Source organism: Mustela putorius, unplaced genomic scaffold (assembly GCF_011764305.1).
Source record: "Mustela putorius furo isolate JIRA1106 unplaced genomic scaffold, ASM1176430v1.1 tig00003845_pilon_pilon_pilon, whole genome shotgun sequence".
Taxonomy (NCBI): Eukaryota; Metazoa; Chordata; class Mammalia; order Carnivora; family Mustelidae; genus Mustela; species Mustela putorius.
In genome coordinates this window covers 73,164,926-73,188,490 of record NW_025421998.1, presented here as the reverse complement: position 1 = coordinate 73,188,490, position 23,565 = coordinate 73,164,926, and the positions used below count along the sequence as shown (strand labels likewise).

The 23,565-nt window shown below is 35.5% G+C and overlaps 1 protein-coding gene across 2 annotated transcripts in view; it reads left to right on the top strand.

The window, feature by feature from the left end:
* The window catches only part of TFEC (transcription factor EC), a 175,978-nt gene that overhangs the window by 32,553 nt on the left and 119,860 nt on the right, over window positions 1–23,565 (top strand). For both annotated transcript variants that reach the window (XM_004741927.3, XM_045062900.1), the window contains exons 2-3: window positions 20,076–20,123; window positions 21,070–21,316. In XM_004741927.3, the coding sequence (XP_004741984.1) occupies window positions 21,119–21,316 (198 nt within the window). In that variant the 5' untranslated portion in view covers window positions 20,076–20,123; window positions 21,070–21,118. The remainder of the gene's footprint in view (window positions 1–20,075; window positions 20,124–21,069; window positions 21,317–23,565) is intronic.

The window sequence follows — 23,565 nt, the reverse complement described above, 5'->3', positions numbered from 1 at the left end:
AGTACTCTCATGTTCTCTAGAAAAATATGCTTAAAATAAAAAGAAAGCATTGTTAATTAAAATCTGTCCTTTCCCCCCTTTTTATTTTAGAAGACTCTTTCTATGAGGCAATGTTTTATCTGCAATTAGTAAAATGAATATAAAATAATATGATTATACTTGTTTTTACAATAAGTATAAAGTTACTAGACTGGTAAATGAGGAATCTATTCTAGGTATATATGTTCATGATATCTTTGTGATCACAGTAAAGATCAATTTTCTGAATAATAATATCATTAATTAATTATAACTGATTAGCAGACTAGTCTTAATTAATGGGTCCATATTACCCCAGAGGGAAGTCTCTATTGACTGATCTTTGTGCCTTGTTTTTGTTTTTATCCTGCCCAAGATATTTATTAATTATTTGCATGAGGATGCAGAAGTCATATTGATAGTATATTGACCCATTTTCACATGGTGTAAAAGCATGGTCATGTCTGTTTGCCATTGATATTTCATATTTAATAAATAAACCTACTTATAAATAAATAAACTTATATTAAAAATTTGCTGCACATAAGCAACACCATAAATGAGATTGTGGCTCTCAATTTCCTAGGTATAATTTTTTATTAACATAGATTAACAAATTTTATTAATGTAAAAAGAAAATTCAACCATATAATCATGTCATATAGTTAAATTAGTGTTTATACTATACTTTGAGTGACTTTAACTTAGGCAGAATCTTGGCAAAAGGAAAGAAAATGGAAGGACATTTTTGAGAAATAATGAGAAACAGCAGGGCTAGAGGTTAGCTCTCAATGAACAGTCATACAAAGGTTAAACCTGATGTGTCTGTGATTCATAGGTGGAGCTGTCCATTAGTTGGTTGGAAATATGGCTTAATGGAGTCATAGTTATCACTGGTATGAAAATTATTAATTGCATATATTACTTCATTTGACATTCACAATAAAGCTTTAACTCAGTTACCATTTTCATTTTATAAATATTCAGTCACTCACCGATTTATGCAAATAATATTTATTAAGTGCTTACCTCTGCCAATAACTATTTTAAGTAGTAGGATGTAACAATAAAACATGCAAAAATCCCTATCTTCAAGAAACTTCCATGCCAGGACGAGGAGAAAAAAATAGAAACTTAAAGACAGATTAACTAACCTAAACTAGTAAGTGGTAGAGTCCATACTTAAACCTTAGTTGTTTTAGTTTTAAATCTCAAGTCTTTGATCTTTTCTTTTCTAAATAGAACTCAGATTAATAAACCATGTCATGTCACAGAAGAGAGAAACACTAGTAGTACTTATATTAATAGATATGATACATAGAATGAGGAGAGGTCCATTTCCACCACAATTAGATTGGTCATCTTCTATCTGGGGTGTTATATTCCGTTTCTGGCATGCTTGGATAATTCTTATGTAGTGGAATTTTTCAGAAGAGATGTTATCATAAGCTATGCTATATGGAGGAACTGAGTACACTTTGCATAAAAAAATGAAGACTTAGAGGAGACTTGGTAATTGTTTTATGATTATGAAGAACTGTGAAGTGATAGAGACTTGATTGGTCTGAGAGCTGTGTGAGACTAGATAAGGTTGCTCGACGCTGACAGTTTTCAAGAGCTTTGGGGAGATTTTTTATCATATGAAACTGAGGTGGACAACAAAGGTCCTTTCTAACTTACAGAATATTGGATGGATAACATAAAAATTTATGATTCTATTCTGGGATTCAAATGTCTTATTACTTCCGCATGGTTTTCCCTTCCTTTCTTCTAAATTAGTTTTGCTGTGAATTAAAATATAGACTATACACACTTTTCATAGCAAAGATTTTTACTATCTTTTTATTTGCTTCTATCTTGTACAATTTTGATAAAAGCTCTACCAACTGATGTTTCCTTCCTGGTCTCCTATATTTGGATATTTATCACTTCTTAATTTCTTTTTTATCATTTAGTATCTTAGATAGGAATTTCAGTAATAATATGAAGTAAATTTAGAACAGTTACCTGGAAGTTTAAAGATCTTGATACTCAGTGTTCGGACAACATGTGCCTTCTCAGTCTCTTCACTGGACTTCCTCCACGTCTTAAACATATAGTACTAGTTTTTCTCAAGGGTCACCATATTATCATTTTCATTCCCTTTTCTCTGAATTTGATATAATTCCTTTCATTTACTTGCATCTTTGTTATGCTGTCCCAGATTGGCAACAGTGAAAAAGACAGATTAGGTTTTAGCTTTCATGGACTTCCTAATCTAGCTAGTGAATGGATAAGAAAACAAATTGTGAGCACTTTGTGGTAAGAGCAATGGTAGCAAAACCATAGCAAGGAAATAATACACCTAACCTGCACTTGTTTAGTTTGAGGAGATTTCTAGTGAATAGGGTTTCAGATCTGTAAGTGAACAGAAAGGAATTTGCCAATATGTGTGTGTGTGTGAGTGTGCACACTCATGTACGTGTGTTCTTGCATTAATGGTGGCAGGAATATTGTAATGCAATAAGAATGCAGACAAAAATATTGAATCATTAGCATTATAATGTGTGGGAGAGGAGATTACTGGGTGTTGAAGGTGACAGGGAACCACCATCAAAGAGGAAAAAGTACAACACAGAAAGACATCTGGGAGAATCGCAACAGCCTCTTTTTCTTCACAATTTGGCTAAGAACTAGCTTTAGAAATTATTAAAATGTAAGAATACTGGGAACCAGAAAGGTGACAAGAGAAAAACCATATGAAAAGGTTAATGTTCTAGATCTTGTTCTATTACCACTTTGTTGGTGAGGCTTAGAAATCAATTTTATTACCTTTAATACACAAGTGATATTTAATGCTTTCCATATGCTTATTGAAATATGGTGTGCCAACATAAAGCAACATATGAAAAAGAAAATACAAATCTGTGTTTTCCTTTGTCTCTCAGTAACAATTCTTCCTCTACATGATACATCCTTATGTGGCAGCTTTTCTCTGTTGCCCTCTCTAACCCAGTCACACTTAGACACTGCTGCTATATTACTCTTCAGCTACTTGCCTTGTCAAGTTACTTTGATTTTGTTTTGTTTTGTTTTTACCAATCTGAATATTTGTATAGTCTTTGGGTTTATAAGACTTTTCTAAATTTGAAATCCCCTCAAAAAACACTGATAGATGAACTAAACCAAGAAATAAGCCAAAGGATATATAGCTTCTCTAAAGCACAAACTAAACGTCCTCTGAAGTAAAATTCAAAACAGTCAATAGAACTGAAGCTGTGAGCATACTAGTTTGAAGTTACACTCTCCATATCTAGAAAGATAAGTGATGTTATATCCATATCAAACAGAATATCATATATGAAGCAAAAATATTTAAAGCAAGTAGAGAGAAAAAATTGATTATTTTTTTTTAAGATTTTATTTATTTACTTGACAGAGAGAGCACAAGTAAGCAGAGTGGCAGGCAGAGGCAGAGCAGAGAGAAGCAGGCTCTCTGCTGAGCAGGCAGCCCTAGGCAGGGCTCGATCCCAGCACCCTGGAATCATGACCTGAGCCAAAGGCAGCCACTTAACCAACTGAGCCACCCAGGCACCCCAAGAATGATGATCTTAAAAGGGGTGAGAATTCGTTAATTGAAAATTTCTCATCAGCAACAACAGAGGCCAGAAGACAATGGAGTAGTGAAGGGAAATAATTATAATCTAAAGTTTTATACCTAGCTAAACTATTACTCTAGGGTCAGGTCAAAATAAACCCATTTTTAGAAATATAAATATTTTTAGAAAAGAATTATTAATCAAAATAAAACTGATGCCATTACAAGAAACAGTGATGAGCCAAGAAATGGCAAAAAAAAAGTCAATATATTTATTTAACTATTGACTGTATGAAACAATTAATTTTTATTTTTTATTGTTATTTTTATTTATTTATTTCAGAGAGAGGAAGAGGAAACAAGTGAGTGGGAGAAGGGGCAAAGGGAGAGAGAGTCTCAAGCAGACTTTGTGCTAAGCACAGAACCTCATATGGGACTCCATCTCACGACCCTGAGATCATGACCTGAGCCAAAACCAAGGGTCTGTTGCTCAACTGACTGTGTCATTCAGGCACCCACCTAATTTTTATTTTTATAAATCAAATTTAAACTAAAACTATAGGCCAGTACTACTCAAAGTATGGTCATCAGATCTGTGTCTGTGCATGAATTACTTGTTATTGATCTTCTGTAAGTACAAGAATTGAGAGTAATTACTTGCAATTGTTTTAAACATTTGACTGTGCCTCATTATTGATTAGGGAGATTATTCTCACCTACTGGAAGCAGAGATTATTAAATTGGATGAAAAAACCTAAGTCCAGACATGAACCTTTTTTAAGAGTTCCATCTAAAACAAATCCCTTCAGAAAGGTTGATATTACAATAAAGAACAATAAGCCAGGAAGCTAACATTAAAAAAAAAAAATCTGTAACAATATTTGAAACAGATAAAACTTTCCATCTGACCTGTTCCAAACTCCTAAAATTACAGTTTCTATACAGAGAAACACTCTCCCTTCCCCACTGTCTCAAGAGTTCTCCTTTCAGGAGTCCTCTGTTCTCTTGCTTCACTCTGTACAGGTTGTTGTGTAGACGCAGGACATAGTAATCCTTCAGGTGTCCTTTGTCTTCTTTTCTGTTGGAGTCCCAGTTTTTAGATTTTTGAATTCCACTCCTTTTCTTTTTTTTTTTTACTTTCATAAATGACTAACATACATTATTCAGTAGTGGATCAAATGAACATGCAGGATTTCAGAATTTCACAAGTTTGTGAGTTTTTTTCCCCCACCCTCACACCTGCCTAATAATTAGGATGGTAAAGAATTCTAGAACAAAAATCATTTTCCCTCAGATTTTGAGTGCTTATCTCCATTGTTTCCTAGCTTCCCCAGTTACTGATGTCGATTCCATCTCAAGTTCTGATCCTAGGTTTCTTTCTCACTAAAATTTCTTGGGAGTGTGATTTTTGTCATGCCTTAGGCTAGTTGCTTAATAGTCTTTTCAAACTGGAAATTAATGATCTAGTAAATTTTATTTATCAATTTATTAATTCTTTGATCATTTCATTCCCTCTTTTTTTTTTTAATGGATCTCTTGACTCTTCATTTAATAACTTATTTCCTATTTTTATCCTATCTATTTCCATCACATTTTTGTTTATGCTTCTTTGGATAGTCTCTTATGTTTGTTTAGTTAATCAAAATTGATTTCTGCTATTTTTAGTGCATCCTGATTTTTATTTCATAAGATACATTCTTTTGTCATTCTGAGGCTATTAATTTTAGGCTCTGTTTTTTTCTCATTGTTTCTTTTCTTTTTAAGTTTTGTTTATTTATTTGAGAGAGAAAGCAGAACAAGAGAGAACATGAGCAAGGGTGAAGGATGGAGAGAGGGACAAGTAGACTCCCTGCTGAGCAGGGAGCCTGATCCCGGGATCCTGAGTTCATGACTTGAGCTGAAGGCAGATGCTTAACAGACTGAGCCACACAGACGCTCCTCATTGTCTCATTTTCTTTAAGTTTCTTTCCTATAATGACATTTTTGGGGAATTTTTTTCTACTGCTTGGTTTAATTTCTCTAATGTGTAAAACTCCCACCTTCTAACATATTGGTAGAGGACTAAATACAGTGGGAGGGTATGGTGAGCTAACTGCTCCTAAGTCATCAAACTGATTTCCCTTGCTGCCATCTGTACAAACTCTGAAATTTCAGTTTGTTCAGTTCTTATACATTCATTCTAGATGGTTTCCAAATCTACAACTTTAACTCTGATCTCAGTTGTCCTATATTGTAATTCACAACCAGATATTTCCTTTTGAAAGGCACTTCAAGCAGGAAAATATGGCTTAATGAAGTAGTCAACTCTCCAAAGATACCAGCCTTATCCCTCTTTTATTCTTAGTTTCATCTTTGAGTTCATTCTCTCAATTATCATTCATATTTAATCGATTCAACCAAATCTCAATTTTGTTTCTGTAAGATCTTTTGGAATTATCTTTTCCATTTTCTCCTGGTCACTACAATATATATCACCAGCTTTACTTTTTCCCTAAACTACTGTAATATAGCCTCTAAAGGGATCCCCCAAGCTTCCACATTCAGGACCATTACATGCATTGTCATCTGGTTAATTGCCCCCAAGCAATGCCCCGATCCTGTCATTCAGCTGCTCAAAATTTTAATGACTTCTTGTTTGCTAGAGTAAAGCCAAATTCTTCAGCCTAGAATTGAATGGCTTCCATATTCTAGTTCCAATCTAGCTTTCTGATTTTATTTCTCATTGTTTCATGTCACATTTTCCATATATCCCAGTAAAAGAAATTAATGTTCTCTTACCCATCCTAGCTTTACCAGCTCTGTGACTTTGCACACAATAAAACCTCTGCCTGGAATGCTTTCTTTAATATCTCTCCACCCTGTATATTTGAACTATGCATGTGCTTTAAGACAAATCACTGAGTCTACCTCTTCTATCAAGTAATCTCTTGGCCCTATTTTGCTGTACCTGCCATACATTTCTTAGTAGACATACTGCTCTCAAGGGTCAATTTAGTAGTTCCTTTACTTTTTATTCCCTAAATGTCCAGCATAACATCTTGCCAACTATGGACATTTAGTATCTGTTGAGGCATGAAAATATAGATTTTATGCATAGTATGTGGTATACATACTTGAAAGCTACCATGAAATTATTTACTATCTATTGAATATATATTGGTCTTCTTATCCCAGAAACACACTTGAGGACAGGGTCTATGGCATTTTGTTCTTTGTTTCCCTCTACAGTGTCTTGCATCATGCCTTCATATGTATTCCTCTTTTGTGGTAAAATAGCAATATATACAGCATATAAATAATTATCCTTCTGTGATGCCTTTGAAATGTCAGCTTGAGGAATTGGGGGGTGGGATTTACATAGGAGAAGCATTTTTTTTTTTTCCTTTCCTCAAGATAGAATCAGCTGCTACCCCTTAAAATAGTCTAATTATTTTACTGGAGGCCTAGTTATAAAACTACTTGCAGTTGCACTAGAAATAGAATTCTGGTGTCACTTAATGAGATTTTTCAAGTTCACATTACTTATTCTGCAGACTTCTTCATTTGGGTAGATTGTTTAATATTTTATTTGTTTTATTATTCACATTTTGGGGGTAAAATATTTCCATTCACATTCGAAGTTGGTTGAATTGTCTGCCAGAGTTTGAGTGCAGAGAACTTTCTCTTCGTTCTGTTATTTCCAAGTGTGCCCCTATCTGGTGTGTCTGTAATTCACATCCCTGGAGCAGGTTTGCTGCTGCTCTCCAAGAAGCAAAACTTTGTCTTACCCGAGAATGCAAGTGAACATTTCCTTACCTGCTTCACAACAACTTCCTTTTCCTCCTGTGTTGTGAAGTGAGCTTCTCTGTCTGCACCCAAACTATCTTCTGCAGCAAACTTTCCTGATTAAATTGTACTATATATTTTGAAGTATATTTAAATGCATCCTCGTGTTTGGGGGTATGGTACTTTTCTATCTAATTTGTCACTTCCATTTTACATGTTAATTGTGGATAGAATTTATTTTTCATAGAATATGATTCCAGAAATCTTACCCCATTTTACACTCCCTCTTCTTCCCTTGTCCCCCACCACCAGACCACTGTCTCTTTCTAAGTCAGCCATTTAATTTTTTGCATTCTCATGTTCTGTTTAACACCATACTGAGATTTATGGAAAGTGTATTGAAGCCATGAAACTTCCTTTGCAGAATAGTATGTGTAAAACAATTAGAAAACAATTAAAATACTAAACTCCATGGTAATGACCACGAGTGTCAGAAAGTAGAGAAAAAAGAAGTGAGCTTTGTGGAATTTGGATTGGCCCAGAGGACTTGGAGGTGGGTAAAAGGGTGGCTGTGTTTGAGATCTGGAAGCAGTGAAGTAACAGTGATGAAAGTAGCCTAATGCACAGGGAATATGTGTGCTGAGTGGAGTGTGGGGTTGGTTACACAAAGCTTGTAAAAGATCATGTCAGGGTCCTTAAGCATTCAAGCTTGTAATAGGGAAGTGGGATGACAAAAGTTTTGTTTAAAGAGATTAATTTCAGTTAAAATGCTTAGGCGTTTATGGCGTATAATAAAAAGAGAGAAGGAGCTCAAAATGTGACAAAGTAGGCAGCTCATTGTGAAGATTAAAATAATGGTAACTGTAAATAAAATACTTTAAAAACAATTCGAATTATAAACTAGGAGGAACAAGGCCAGAGTAAAAGGAACATGAGAGATTGAAATCCAAGGGATGAAAGAAGAAGCTTCAATGTTACCTTACGTTTTTATAACAAACCCCAGTATTTTTGGATTTCACTGTGCTTTTATTCAAGTGCAATTATCCTGCTGGGGCCACTAGGTGGTGATCTTTGTTAGTCGGTAACGTGATTCTTTAAAGAGTTCTGCAGTTGCGAGAAAACCCATGTTTTTGTTTCATACAATTCCTCATATACAGCATTTTCACCTATGGTTATACATCCATAAATGTTTTTCCTCCTCCTTTATTCTTTTTAGCCTGTGCTTTCAGGTAAGATAAGGGAGATGGGAAGGAAGTAAATATGAGATCTCAGTCCTCACACCTGTTTGGTTTTAACACTCCTGGCATTTCCCAATTCTGGTCCCTGTCCTTTGGAACAGTGGAGAGAGAAAAGGCATCATTTATCTTGTTGGCCTCATCAGGATCCTCTGCCAGGGTTCTCTAGGATAAAGCCAGTGTTGACTATGGTGTGGTGAATGGGGAGAGATGGCTAGGTGGCTTGCCTGACGCGTAATTCCCACACCATTATTCTGTTTTACTGGTCCCCAACCCTCATTATGTTTACTATCCATAGAATCCCATCTTCTGCCCCTATAAAGACCCCACCGTGATGGAGTTTATAAACTAAGCCCCTAGGTTCTTATGCCAAGTTGCAAAGAGCCTACTACCTGGCAGGTGGAAAGGGATAGAACTTGTCCAGTGCCTGTTAAATGAGTGATCAAAGGATGAAGGCACAAATGAGCATTGGTAATACCCTGGAGGTAGGGGGAGGTCCCAGAATACCAAAATGAATGTTTCCACAGAAATCTTTTGATTTGCTCTTTAGTACTCTTGGTGTGGGTGTTGCAGGTTACCTGGCCCATCATACCCTGTTGACATAGAGTCCAACCACCATAGTTAACATTGTTCTGTGGGGAAATGCTTCCTGAGTTCCAAACATTTAACTTACTAATGAACTTTTGTTAACCTGTGACTTTATAAGAAGTTCTTATTAAATTAAATAATAGCACAGTTCATAAAAGTCACTTTTGAAGTTCTTAGTCACAGCAACATGTAATTAACTGTAAAGGCTTAAAGTGCAAACACTTTTTTAATGCCAAGTTTCCTGATGATCTTTAATAAACCCTTGCAAGTGTAACAACAATTACAACTTCAATGGCTTAGTAAGTCTGAAGGCTCTTCCTAAATTTATTTCCAACATCTCCCTGTAGAGAAGAAATTCTGGGCACCTAGCTACAGCTGTACATCTGTTACCTGTTCTGAAAATTAGGTTGTCAATTTTATCTGTAGTGGAAGAAAGGAAGGTTATTTTCTTTCCTCCCAATAGCTAAATTTTAATGAATTTTTTATTTCACTGATTTAGTCTTGACTGCTTTTTCCTTTCCATTTGACCTTTTGGGCCAATCAGGCTTTTAGCCAAGAATCAAAGAAATTTGGGTCCAGGTTTAGGCAAATCCCAGACGCATTTCTCTTACCTTATTTCTCTGTCTTACAGAGATAATCACCACTTAATATTTATGATTTAGAACTCTGACCTAGAAATAGTAAGTCTGTAACATAAAATTTCTTGATAGCAAGTCAATACAATTAAATGGTGCTACATTTTAAAATAGTCTTTTGCTTTTTATTTACGTTTTGAGGTGAAATTCACATCACATAAAATTCACCATTTTAACCATTATGAAGTGTACAATTCAGTGACTTCCAGGGCATTTATGGTAATGTGCAACCATTATCACTATCTGATTCTGAAACATTTCATAACCCCCAGAATAAACCCATACCCATTAAGTAGGCATTTCCCATTCCTCCTTCCCTCCCCCCCTGCTTTTTCTCTGTATGGATTGGCCTGTTCTAGACATTTCACATAGAATCAATTAAGCAGTATGTGACATTTTTGTGTCTGGCTTTTAATTAACATATTGTTGAGGTTCATCCATGTCATAATGTGTATCATGACTTCATTCCTTTTTTATGGCTGAATAGTATTCCATTGTATGTATGCAACACATTTGTTTATCCATTTGGGCTGTTTCCACTTTATTTGCTATAATGAACAATGCTGTTATTAATCATGTTTAGGTTTTTGTTTGAATACCTGTTTTTAATTCTTTTGAATATATACCTAGGAGTGGAATTACTGGATTATATGGTAGTTATATCTTTAACTCTTTTAGGAACATAGTTTTTATTTTTATATATGATAATATTGATTATTCTTCAGAAGGTTATTGGATAGGATTTATTATTGCAAACACAGATATTATTTACATATGATGTCTTGGGCTATAATATTAATCAATTAATCTACTAATTCTTGTCTCCATATTCAATAATAAAACTTCAAAGACAGAGTAACCCTGACAGTTAAGGAAACATGAAATAGTATGTCTTCAATCAAAATTACTGAGGCATATTTTCTGTCCCCATCCTGTGCTTTCTTTAAATAAACATTCACTGTGTTCCAACTGTGCATCAAGAATGATTTTAGGAACTTGGAATACAGACAAAAAGACAAAAGGATTTTTACCCTTGTGGAACAGGGATGTAAGAATATAAGAAGGGGGAGAGAATTTTAGATATGGATAAGAACTATGAAGACAATTATGTAGGGAAATGGTATGAAGTTTCCATCCTAGACTATAAAATTGGTACTTCTCAAATTTTAAGGTGTTTGAGAACACCTTGGGATATTATTGAACTACAGATTTGAATTCAGTGAATCTTAGGTGAAGTGCCTTGGGCCAGGCAGAGAAGGCCTTACCGTTTAATGACTTTTCAGCAGGGACATGAATATGGAGTATGCGTCCAGAGCCAGCCTAGTCAAAAATATGAGAGAAAATTCCAGGGAGAGGAAACAGCTTTTGCAAAGGTTCCATGAAGGGAGTAGGCTTGGCATATCTGAGGGAAAGCGCTGTAGAATAGTAGTCCCTCCCTGACCCATACTTGGTTTGACAAACAGAACAAGCCAGAACTCTTTGATCTCTTATATCAGTTACAGCCTCTTCCCCAATAATCAATGAATGAATTCATTCTTGATTGAAGTGTACCTTTAAATCAGCTTCCTTTATCTTTTTTTTTTAATTTTTTTTTTAAATTTTTTATTTTTTATAAACATATATTTTTATCCCCAGGGGTACAGGTCTGTGAATCACCAGGTTTACAAACTTCACAGCACTCACCAAAGCACATACCCTCCCCAAAGTCCATAATCCCACCCCCTTCCCCCAACCCAGCTTCCTTTATCTTGTCCAATCTATGTTTGCAAAAATGGCTTCTCGCAATCCACTTACTGCAGCTCTAATTTCTTTCTAACCTTTGATTTTCTTTTTCTTTTTTGTTTTCTTGCCCTTTCACTTAACATTGTGAACATGTCCAATGAACTAAACTATTCTGAAACTTGATTTTACATGGAGATAGCTAGGTATATTTAGGAGTTCCTGGAGTTTTGTAGCTTTTGTTGTTTTAATTCTTTTGGAGGGGACTATTATAAACAAGACTATGTTGTGTATATATGTTTATATACAATGTAATTGTATATAAATCCAATGATGTATCTCCAATTAGTTTCTTAGAATAAATTTTTAAAAGTGTAGTAACTAGACTTTTGATAAACAAAGCTTAATTGCCCCCCAGAGAAAAGTTCTAATTTATATTCATACTGTCAGCAAATAGTCCTTATTTCACCTCCTTTTCCCCCATATTAACTGACAGAATAATCATTTTTTGTTAACTTTTTATTGAGATACAACTTATATACCATAAAACTCATTTATATACCATAAAACTCATTCTCTTAAAGTATACAGTTGAGTGGTTTTTTAAAATGTATATTCATAAGTTTGTGCATGTAATTTTATTTTTTTTAAAGATTTATTTAGTTGAGAGAGAGAGCATGTGCATATGCAAGCAAGAGTAGGAGTGGCAAAGGGAGAGAGAACTTCAGGCTGACTCCCTGCTGAGCGTGGAACCCAACACAAGGCTTGATCTTGAGACCTTGAGTCATGACCTGGGCTAAAATCAAAAGTCAGATGCTTAACTGACTGAGCCATCTAGGCACCCCTTGTGCATATAATTTTAAAAATTTTGTTAAATTTGTATGTTCAAAGTCTTGTTATTTACAATCACTTTTTGTTGTTTCTCTTAGTTTTATATATAGTTACTTGGATCATTATAAATAATAATCATGTATTATTTCTATTAGTTTTAACTCCTTTCTCTTTCCTGACCTATTTCATTGGCTGTTCCATACTTTTCTTAATGACTGATAAGACTATTTTGCTCTGTAACATAGGAGTTTGGAAAGTCAAACTCATCTGGATTTAGTATTCTGTTTATTAAATACATAGTGTGGTGCAAACTATTTGTGATTGCTGAGTTTCAAGTTCTCCATTTGATAACAATAAGGAGTATTCATAAATAGGCTTATTGAAAACATTGAAGTAGATAACTAATATAAAATACTTAACCAAGTGTTTCGTATATGGTTGATATTGATCCATGTATGGTTGATATTGATTCCTTTTTCATGAATTTCTAAAGATCATTGCTGCCCAGGAAATAAAACCATGTGACAATAATACACAAAAGAAGACAAATGCTACAACCAAATTATGTCCATATAAATAGTTACTACTGAACAATATCTTCTAGACACCCTTGAGCCAGACTATCTCTGCCTTTTCTACATAGAGTTATTTTATTTTATTATGCTGCCTACCTATATCCAGGATCCCATTTATGTCAGCTCAGAATTATAGCTGTTTGCATCATTAAAAATCTCCAGAGAATCTGCATTCTCCCTTGGATAACTCACAAAGGTGCCTCATAGCCCTTACAGCCGTAAATTCTTAATCTCCAAATTAGATACTTCCTACTGTACTTTTGGGCTTTTCTCTTTAGTATAGTAATCTTTCATAACATGCAGCTATTGAGTTTGTTTTTGTTAGAGGAAGACTGTTAGACTATACTAATCATATCTAAATCCTTTAAATGCACCTCATTTATTACATTAAAAAATAATGACATAGCCCTGAACAATTGTATATAGGCGCAGGACTTATCTGGGGGGAGAAGAGCCACCAGAATACCTGAAAGTTAATTTCCTTGTTATGGGAAGATTCCAGCAGGCAGTCGATTGATCAAAAGAAACTGTTTAAACTTGTAAAGCAGACACAATCAGCTGGCTATTTTTAATATATAATTGAGCACAAACATCTTAGTGAAGAGCTTAGTAATAACTCTGAATAATAATGCAGATTATTTTGGTACTTGCAAACATTTTCCAGTTGTGAATATATTTGAAGTGGAAGAGATAAATAATTGAATAGAAAGTTTTAGTGTTTTGTAAATGCTGAGAAATGTGTTTTCTTTGTTAGACTGACCATCAGCAGTGGTATGAAATGATGATTTAGAGACAGGGTGAGTGAAATGTCTATTCTTGTCCCAAGTCAAGGCATTCACGGAAAAAATCGCTTCAGGCCATAACTTTGGCATGCCATGGGTTAAATAAAGGTCAACTCCAAGTGAAAAATAAGAATCAGTTGATCTTTTGGTGTTAAAGGGGCAAAATAGTTATCATTTTAGATGCTTTTAGTGCTCTTATAATTCAAGGATTTTGGATTTCTTTTTCCCTCAACTGAGAATTTTTAGGCCAGTGGTGTCCATAATGTATACGAGTGCCTGGGGGCATTTTGAAGGGGAAGAGAAGAAAATTTACCATATTTTAAAAAATGTTCTCACCTATACAGGCTCTTGCATGATATTTAATAACTCAGTGATGTGGCTAGCCCTCAGGGGTTTGCAGTGCTTTTTATATTTAAATTAATCATAACCATTTGGAACACAGGTTATCTGGAATACGGTGTTCTAAGCCCATCTTTGGCTCACTGTTTACGCCTATAAAAGAGATCTAAATACAGACGTATAATTACGTCCCAATATTTCTTCTAACTTATTTGTCTCTGTTAAGAAGGTTGTGGTGGCAGCCTTTGTCAGTCAGTGGGAGCTCAGGAGCTCTCCATGTCCCTTTGGCTTTTAATCTTGGGCCCCAACCCATTGTTTAGAGAAGCTAGGGGTGGTACCTGCCCAGCCGGGTGCTGAAAAGATTGCCCAGGACGGTTCATATGATGTAACCATCATATAGCAAGAGCTCGTTAAAGGTCATTAAGGGTTATTCTTATCCCTGCTCTGTACTTTCTGCAAAGAAAATATTGAAAACAGCAGAAAATAGAGGACTTTCCAGTTATCTGGTTAATTCTGACACATACTAACAACTGTGTAATCAGTGCATGATGATGTGTTGTGTGGGTGGTATAGATACTAGACATATTCCTCCCAGGCGTTGGAGACTTTCTTGGATTTACTGTGTAATTCCGATAATTCTCTAAAAACAATTTCCCACAGCCAGGGGGATTTGGTGAGAGGTAGCTAGATAGCATCATAATAATACCTAGGACAAACCAGGCTCGATAGATTTCTACTACAACTAATTTGTGAGCTCAAAGGAGGGGGTGAAGTTTCTGAATACCTTTGCTAGAGACAGTGGCAAAGCACAGACTCTGCCAAAAGTGGCACATGGTCCAGATTAAATGAGAAGTGTCCCATCTTTTCCCTTTCTCTTGGTTACAAGATGTTGGTTGTTATTATATTTGATTGCATAGGCCAAAAAGAAAAACACCTAAGCTTGTGAGGTAGAATTCATTTCTCTTCTTTTAAGAAAACTCTTCCTCTTGGAATGTAAAACTGGTTGATTTTTTTTCCTATTAAAAACTGATGCTTTTCTCTAGGAAAATTCTTCCTGTGACTGGTAAAAAATGATTGTGAAAATAAAGGCTTATTGTAGATTACACTAGACCAGCCAGAGAGCCTTGGAGTTAAAGAATTAGTAGACCTTTCCAATGAGAATCAGCCTGAAATTATGTCTATTTATGCGACATGTGTTCTTATTTGCTCATTCATAGAATAGTAGATTCTATTATTTTTGGAGTTGTAAGGGGCCTTACAGGCGCTGCACACAGAAGGTGGTCAGTCAATATTTGCTGAATAAATGCATGAATGTATTTTAATGTCCCTCTCATTGTTGAAACCTTTTCCATTTTTTTATATACTACAAAGAGTCATTTAGCCTATGCTTGCACATTCTAACGGACTAAAAGCTTACAAAATTCAGAGGCAGCACTTTTCATTGGTAGATCACTCTAATTATTGGATCTTTTTCTTTCTTACTTTCCTTTTTTTTTTTTTTTTTGAGCCAGTTTTTATCACCGTGTAATTTCCACCCTTAGGTTTTAGTTTGGTTTTATGGGAGAACATTAAAATAAATCTACTTCCCCTTTCACATGAAAGTTCATCACATATTTCAAGACAGCTATCATGTCCCCATAATTCTTTTCTTCTCCAAACTAAACTACCATTTTTCAACTGATAGTGTTTCCAGTTCCCTAACCATCTTTATTCTTCTTTTCCTTGTTTTTGGTCAATGTTTCTAATATATTTAGTTATTTTATCATCTTCTGTATAATGAGTACTTTATGAATCAACAATTGTGACAGCTACTTTATTTACATTATTTTATTTAACTCCCACACCAACCATATAAAGTCTGCTTTTCCCAGTGAAAACACCATGCCAAGGCCATCCAGCTAAGAAACATGACTTGGATTCATACTAACTGTAGATAACCACCAAGTCATGTGCAAGTATCTTAGCCTTTCTTTGCCACTGTTTTCTCATCAGTGAAATGAGGATTATAATCATCCCTACATCCTAGAACTGTCATAAAGATTAAATGAGTTCATATTTGTAAAGCACTTAGAAAAGAATCTGGCCAATAAAAAGCACTGTAAGTGTTTGTGAAACAAGCAAACCTACTTTATGCTTCCACACCCTACCATACCTTATAATGTGTTTGGTATGTCTCATCAAGGTCCCCCAAGTATATCCCTGTGTTAATTCCCAGAACCTGTAGATATTACCTTATACAGTGAAAGGGACCTTGCAGATGTGATTAAGGATCTTGAGATGGGTAGACTTTCCAGGTGGGCCCAATGTGATCATAATAGTCCTTATAAAAGGGATGCAGACATTTGAGTCAGGGAGAAATCCATGTGACTGTGGAAGCAGAGATAAGAATGCTGTACTCTGGAAGAAAGAGCCACAAACTGAGAAATATAGACTATTTCTAGAATATGAAAAGGCCAGGAAATGGATTCTCCCCTATTGCCTCCAGAAAGAACAGCCCTGACAACACCTTGACTGATTTCAGACCTCAGTCCTAGAAGATAAAAAATTTGTGTTAAGCCACCAAATTTTTGATATTTTCTTACAGCACCCACAGGAAACTCATATAGCAATTGTCCCTATTTGATACCTTGCGTTAGAAAGATCTCAAGTATAAAGAACCCGCGTTATATCTGTGATGAGTATCATAGGCATTGTGTCCTAATCAACATCCAGGAAAATACATTTTACATCCAGAACATTCCTACTTGCCTGTGATAGTCCCAAGAGCCTTGAGAAAGAAGTCTAATTAGCAAAAGGCCACACTAGCAACATTAAGTCTGCTCTACCTTCCCCCTTTTCTTGGGTATCAGCCATGCTCCTGACAATCGGTAAGGGGGAAATTTATCTCATTGGTGCTTTTGTTTTTATCCTTTGTCGAATGCCCTCCCTCCCCCTTTTGTTTAGGGCCTCCTCTGCATCTTTGAGAGTGAGTTGCTCTTTCTAGGTGGTATCTTCCTTTAGCCCCTCAAATGTCTGTTGTCATTCTTTGCACTTCAATCTTAACTGAGTGAGTCTGATATTCCTTACTGCTGGCCACAGTACATCTTGGAAGCTGCTTTTGTAAACCTTCAGTTGTTTCTAAGAGGTAGAAGAAATGTCTTCTACTGAGATCTACTTCCTGTGGCACAGATTTGCAATCCTACAGCCTTTAATCTTCCTGAAGTTTGGATAAGAATATACAGAAATCCCTCATCTCCTCTAAAATTCTACCTCCCTCATTGCACCATGTTAACCATTGCTAAACTTAAAGAGGAGCATCACTGCTTTTAGAAAAACAGACTTCTTGTCCTCCCTCTTCGTAAATTATCATAGGTTTGCATATACATGTCAATTCATCCCAAATCCTCACCTTTGTTTGCTTTGTTTTGTTTTGTTTTTGTTTTAAAGGCCACAAAAAATGCTATTCACACACATTGAGTCTTTGGTCAACTGAAATCTCCAAATCTATCCCATATAAATTAATGGGGAGCCTGGATATTTCCCAACTTACATCTATTTAAATTTTGAACCCACATGAAATATTGTGTATTTTCCACCTAAGTGGGTTTGGCCCACTATCTTAGGCTATCACACTATTAATAATAATAGTAATTTACTGAGTATTATGTATCCAGTACTATTAGGGGTTTAAAGTATTAAATTGTTTTTAATAATAATTATTACTAAATCATATTGTTATAATAACAATCAACATAATAATAACTTTATATTTTTAAATGCTGATTTTGGCATTCAGTCAATGTTATTTCTCCCAAGTTAGTTTTCTTCCCCCATATTTGAGCAGTACCCATACTACGTATTTAGCTGAGTCCTGTTAAATATGTTAAACAGCAATGCAGAAATGAAAGGTTCTGTGTTGGGGTGCCTGGATGGCTCAGTTGGTTAAGCATCTGCCTTCAGCTCAGGTGTGATCCTGGAGTCCCAGGGACTGAGCCCCCACCCCCACCCCAAGTTGGGCTCCCTGCTCAGCAGGGAGTCTGCTTCTCCCTCTCTGTCTGCCCCTACCCACCCCCCCCCTCATGCACACTCTCTCTCTCTTGCTTACTCTCTCTCAAATAAATAAACAAATAATCTTAATTTAAAAAGAGAAAAAAGAAAGAAAGGTTCTGTGTCCACCATTACAAATGTTACTCAAGGTCAGTCTCCTAAACTTCTTTGCATTTGTCTTCAAAGAGGCCTAAAATATAGATATCCAAGGTCTGAGAACTATTTTTAATATATCAAGTGAAAACTTTGGGAAAAATTAGGCTCATGTTGAAATATTAATCAGTTCTCTTTGGGATTGATAGTTTTAACAACTTTGCTTCACTAATAACTGAGCTCTTGTGATGTATTTTATCAGTGAACACATTATAAAAGACTTTGTAAAATGCTTCGCTGAAATTAAGAACTGATATATTATAATCCTCCTGACAATCATCTTAGGAAGATGCATCACTAATTTTATTTTATAGAACACTGTATTAGTTTCCTAGGGCTTTAATAACAAATTTAAGCCACAAACTGGTGGCTTAAAAAACAGAAACGTATTCTTTCACAGTTTCGAAGGCCAGAAGTCCAAAATTGAGGTATCAACAGGAGTGGTCTCTTCTGGGGGACTCAGAGGGAGATTTCCGTGCTTCCTCTCTCCTGGCTCTCTCTCTGTCATCACATGGAACTACTGTCTCTACCTCTGTCATCACATGGAACTACTCTTCCCTCTGTGTCCGTCTTGTTGGTGTCTCTTTCCCTCCCGTAAGAACTCCAGACGTACGAGTCAAGGCCTCACCCTATTCCAAGATGACCTCATCTTAATGAGCAATTTAATTACATCTGTAAAGACCCCATTTCCTAATTAGGTCATATTTACAGATACCAGAGGTTAGAACTTCAACATTTTGGGGGGGTGGTGGGTGGGGAAGGACACAATTCAACTCATAACAAAGAGAGAAAAGGTGAAATCACTGAAATGACCAGGGAATGCATATGGAATGTGAAGCCAATACTTTTGTCATCATACAATACTCTCTTGTTTCCAGTTCCCTGTCTCCTAGCAAATTTCACTTTATTTTCCATGTCATCATAGGCTAGCTGCTTAATAATTTGCTGTAGAACTTCATGGGTACCAAAAATATATCTCACTAATTCTTGGCATCCAAATCGATTATTTCCCATCTTTATTAAGTTGTTCTTACATTAACTCAGGTTCCTCAAGTACTTTTCTTGTTTCCAAACTTGCATAATTGCTTTTGACATTTTATTTAGATTGGTTTGCTGATTCCTTATCACCCATACTCCTATACTGGGCTCAATTTCATTTTAATGATTATTCTATATATTCTAGTTTAATGCATAATGAGTTCTTCTTTTCCATGTGCATATCCATTGTTCCTGCTCTGTGATTTGTCATGGAAATCACTGGTCTTTTCCTGCATCCACCTTCCCTTTATTGTTCGTACCTTCCCCTAAGGATTGGCAGTTCAAAGTAGGGCTCAGCCAAATCCAGTCAGTTAACCAACCAATTGATAATTATAGGATTCCTATTATGGGCAAGGGCTGTGTAAGAGGGGGGTGGGTTCTAACAATGTAAGAAGCAACACATAAGAAAACTTGTCCTTGAGGAGCTTATATTCTAGTATGGGGAACACAACAGAATAAGTAGGTAATTGTAATAGTATATGGTAACTGCTGTGAAAATTATTGGGCAAAGATGCCCATGTACAAGAGGAATACCTTACCCATCTTTTAAATAATTGCTAGTACAGCATTTTTGTAATTAGTTGTGTTTTTTCATATATTGTTCCCTTATTATTCTATCATAATATCTACTTTTTGAAGACACGTGTTCCTTTTATAGATCTGGTGGTGCCTAAGACCAGAGCTCCCACATTCTGTAGCCACTGTATTTTTTTGCCTTATAATAATGGCAACATATTAATCAAATAAGAACAGTATTATTAGAGTTAATATTAACCTCCTCTTTTTTTTTTCAGATTCATATCAATGATATTGTTCTTTAGAAGAAAATCAGAAAAACAAAGGTTGGTATGATATCTTACAAACGCTTAAACCAGAGTTTATCTAAAAGAGGTTATTCAAAGATATGTTAGAGCATTAATTCTAAATTCCCTGGGGTGCATTTGTTTAATCCAGACACTTCACATTATTACGAAGTCTTATGCAGTGGGAGATTTTATAGAGACTCGAAAGAAAAAGATATTTTTCCAGATACATTGAACAGTAATATGGACGGCCATTAGCTACACATTCAGTTCCTCTAGCAGCTTCCTCGTTTTACTTTCATGGCTTTTTAAGAGGTTACTTCTAGGACAGCACTGCTCTTCAGTCTGCAATAGCTCAAGTCAGAAACGGAGTGGGGGAAATGCAGTATCCATTGTGGTCTGTTTTTCTCTGTGACAGTTGTTCCTATTTTGTGTTTGTTTCTCTTTTAATGAGGATACAACTTTCATCTAGGGAGATGTATGGATCACTTGCTAGTGCACTTAAATGCACTAAGGCACTCCATCAGCTGGAAATTGTGACTTGTAGCTGAATTATTTTTGCACAGCGAATGGTTTTCCTTTTGACATATTTTAATATACTTGCACACTGAGAGCAAGAGTGGGTGAACAGAAAACAGACTGTTTTATTAACCCAGCAGTCACCTTTGAGGTTTGTACATGTCCACTTTTTTTCTTGCCTTTGTACATAATCCCAAGAGGCTGGTACCTGGCTTTGCTCAGAATAACAAAGTCAGGCACAAATCTCCAAACACAATTGTTAGCTGAATGCCAACTGTTTCTTCTCATCTTTTTTTTTTTTTTAAACTTGAGCATTAAGAATTGTATCTTTATGGGTGAACCATAAGCATTAAAGAATGAGTTTGTTTTTCTATTTTAGATGCTTCCCCTATCATTTACTAGATTTATTTCACAATATATAATCTTAGATAATAAAAGAGAATAATTTTTTGCATGTTTTTTGCAGAGTTCCTTTTTTTCAAATCCATTATTAGTGAGAAGAAAAGAAGACAAATATGTTACAAGCTCTAACCGGACTCCAGTTTCAAAAGAAAGAACAATTAGGAGAAAAGGAGAGGAGACTTCATCTCAGCCAGGAAGCCAGGGCCCAGCATACACAGTTCCACATGCAATTTTCATACAAACCAATGTTTCAGAGACTTTTCCCAGTAAGACCAGAAATTTCTTCAAGTCAATTATCATCCTTTTCTAAGGTATATATCTATCTGTGTATATATGTATATATATACACACATATAGAGAGAGCCATAATTTCTAAGTAAATACAGTAGGTAATCACCTCTGAAATTTTACATTTTACACCTCTGAAGATTACATTTTAATTTTACTCAAAAGTTGAAGAGCAAGTAATAAAAATCCAGAGCCTTCTCCCAGCTCCCAGTAAGTAGCTCATTTAAAAGAATGTAAGTATCAGAGTGACAAAACATCCAAAGTACATAATTTTCTCTTCCATATCATCTTTATCAACATCAGCATCGTGATAATAACACCAGTTGGTATTTCGGAGGCTTTTATTCTTTACAAGGAAGTTTCATATCATCTCATTTGACTATCCAAACCAGTGAGGTGCGCCTTATGAACAGAAACATTATTAAGAGTGAAAAGCCTTTTAAAAGCATTCCAAGACTTCTAAAACACAAGTAAGTGGTGTGGTATATAGAAAGCATGACATCTTTGAGTTAGAATTCTGAGTCTACTTTGCTGATTCTATGATATTGGGCCCTTTAAAGCATCACCTTGTTGAATTGTTCAATTTGAGAGATAATTATTCCAAGATTGGTTATGGAGTTTGGTTGAGGATTACCTTTTGTAGAGGGTCCGTTTTAGTGTGTAAAGGTAGCAAATGTATTTTAAATGTGATTTTTGCAGGGGAGCGGGTTAGAGAACACAACTTTGAAGACAGACACAATGAGTGTATGATCCTAAAGCTAGCAACCTATTCAAGGATACACACCTAGTAGATAGCAGATGCAAGTTTAGAATCCATTTTTTTTTTCCTGACTCCTAGTGTGCATCTAGAATTCAGTTTCATTTAAACACTCTATTTTGAGTCTTTGACCAGTTTCTTGATCTATAATTATAAGATACAAATATGAAAAAGAGAGACCTTACTATGAAGATTTTGTAATGTAGAAGGGTAAGCAAATAAATACATTAAAAGAAAGACTGTACCCTACGTGTGGTACATAGTAATTGTACATGGGTTCGGTGATGCCATGGAAGGCTTTATTATTGTGAGGCATTTGAGTTGGACCTAAAAGTATTGCTACATCCATTTTCAGGGAATAGCTATATCAATCATATTTGCTTTAGCTTTCCTATTAAGACTATTCTTAAAAATAAGACCATTCGATTAACCTCTTATAGACTTTCAACTGCAAATGCTTATTTATTGTAAATTAAGCTTTCAAAAATCATTGCTCCTTAAGGTCATAGATATCTTTTGTTTATACTTATTTCTGACTTTATTACATTTTTTAAAGTCTTTCTAACTTGTATTTACTACTCTGTTTAGGCAGGATTTTTTTTTTAAATTTTTAATCTTTAATTTTTAAAATTGAAATACAGTTGCTACACAGTATTACATTGATTTACAGCATAGTGATTCACCATCTCTGTATGGTTACTCTGTGCTCCCCACAAGTGTAGATGCCGCCTGTCCCCATGCAAAGCCATTAAAACACCACTGATTATATTCCCTCTGCTGTACCTTTTATTCCTGTGACTTATTCATTCCATAACTGGAAGCCTATATTTTCTACTTATCTTTACTCATTTTGCCCAACCCCTGTCCCTCCCCTCTGTCTTCCTAAGTAGGCTTGCTTTTCATGGAAAAATCACATAAGATTGAGTGCTATAATTTTTGTCTTCTTAGGGTTCTCTTCCCACCCCCTCCTCAAAACCTCATTATCAAAACAATAAAATTTTAGCACTTTTTAAGCAAGTGCTATGGGAGAGCCATCCTGTTAAGTACTTCATGTACATCATTCCTAATTTCTTAGTAATTCAGTAGAAGAGTTGTAAGCCCCAGTTTGCAGATGCTGAGCGAAGGCTCAGAGATTTTAAGAAATTAGTTCAAAACTACACCATTAGCAAAATGGCAATATTGATATTTATTATTTTTCTACATAGTTGGAGTATATCACTTTCTTACTAGGTTTATTAGTGAGAACTCAGATGGTTTCCAGTAAGAATACCCATGTGGAAGCAGATTGAGCCACCAAGGGAATTGGTTGGTTTCTATTCCTAGGAAGGATAGCTGATACCAGGGCTGACTGTACCAGGACTTCAAATATGTTAAGAATGTGTTTGTCTCTCATCTTTGCTTTTCTCTGCATACTGTGTTTCTCAGACCAACTCCTCCTAGCAGCAAACCACGTAGGCTTCATTCCCTCCAGACTTACATTCTCACAATTTGCAACTTAGGAAAATGGGGGCTTAT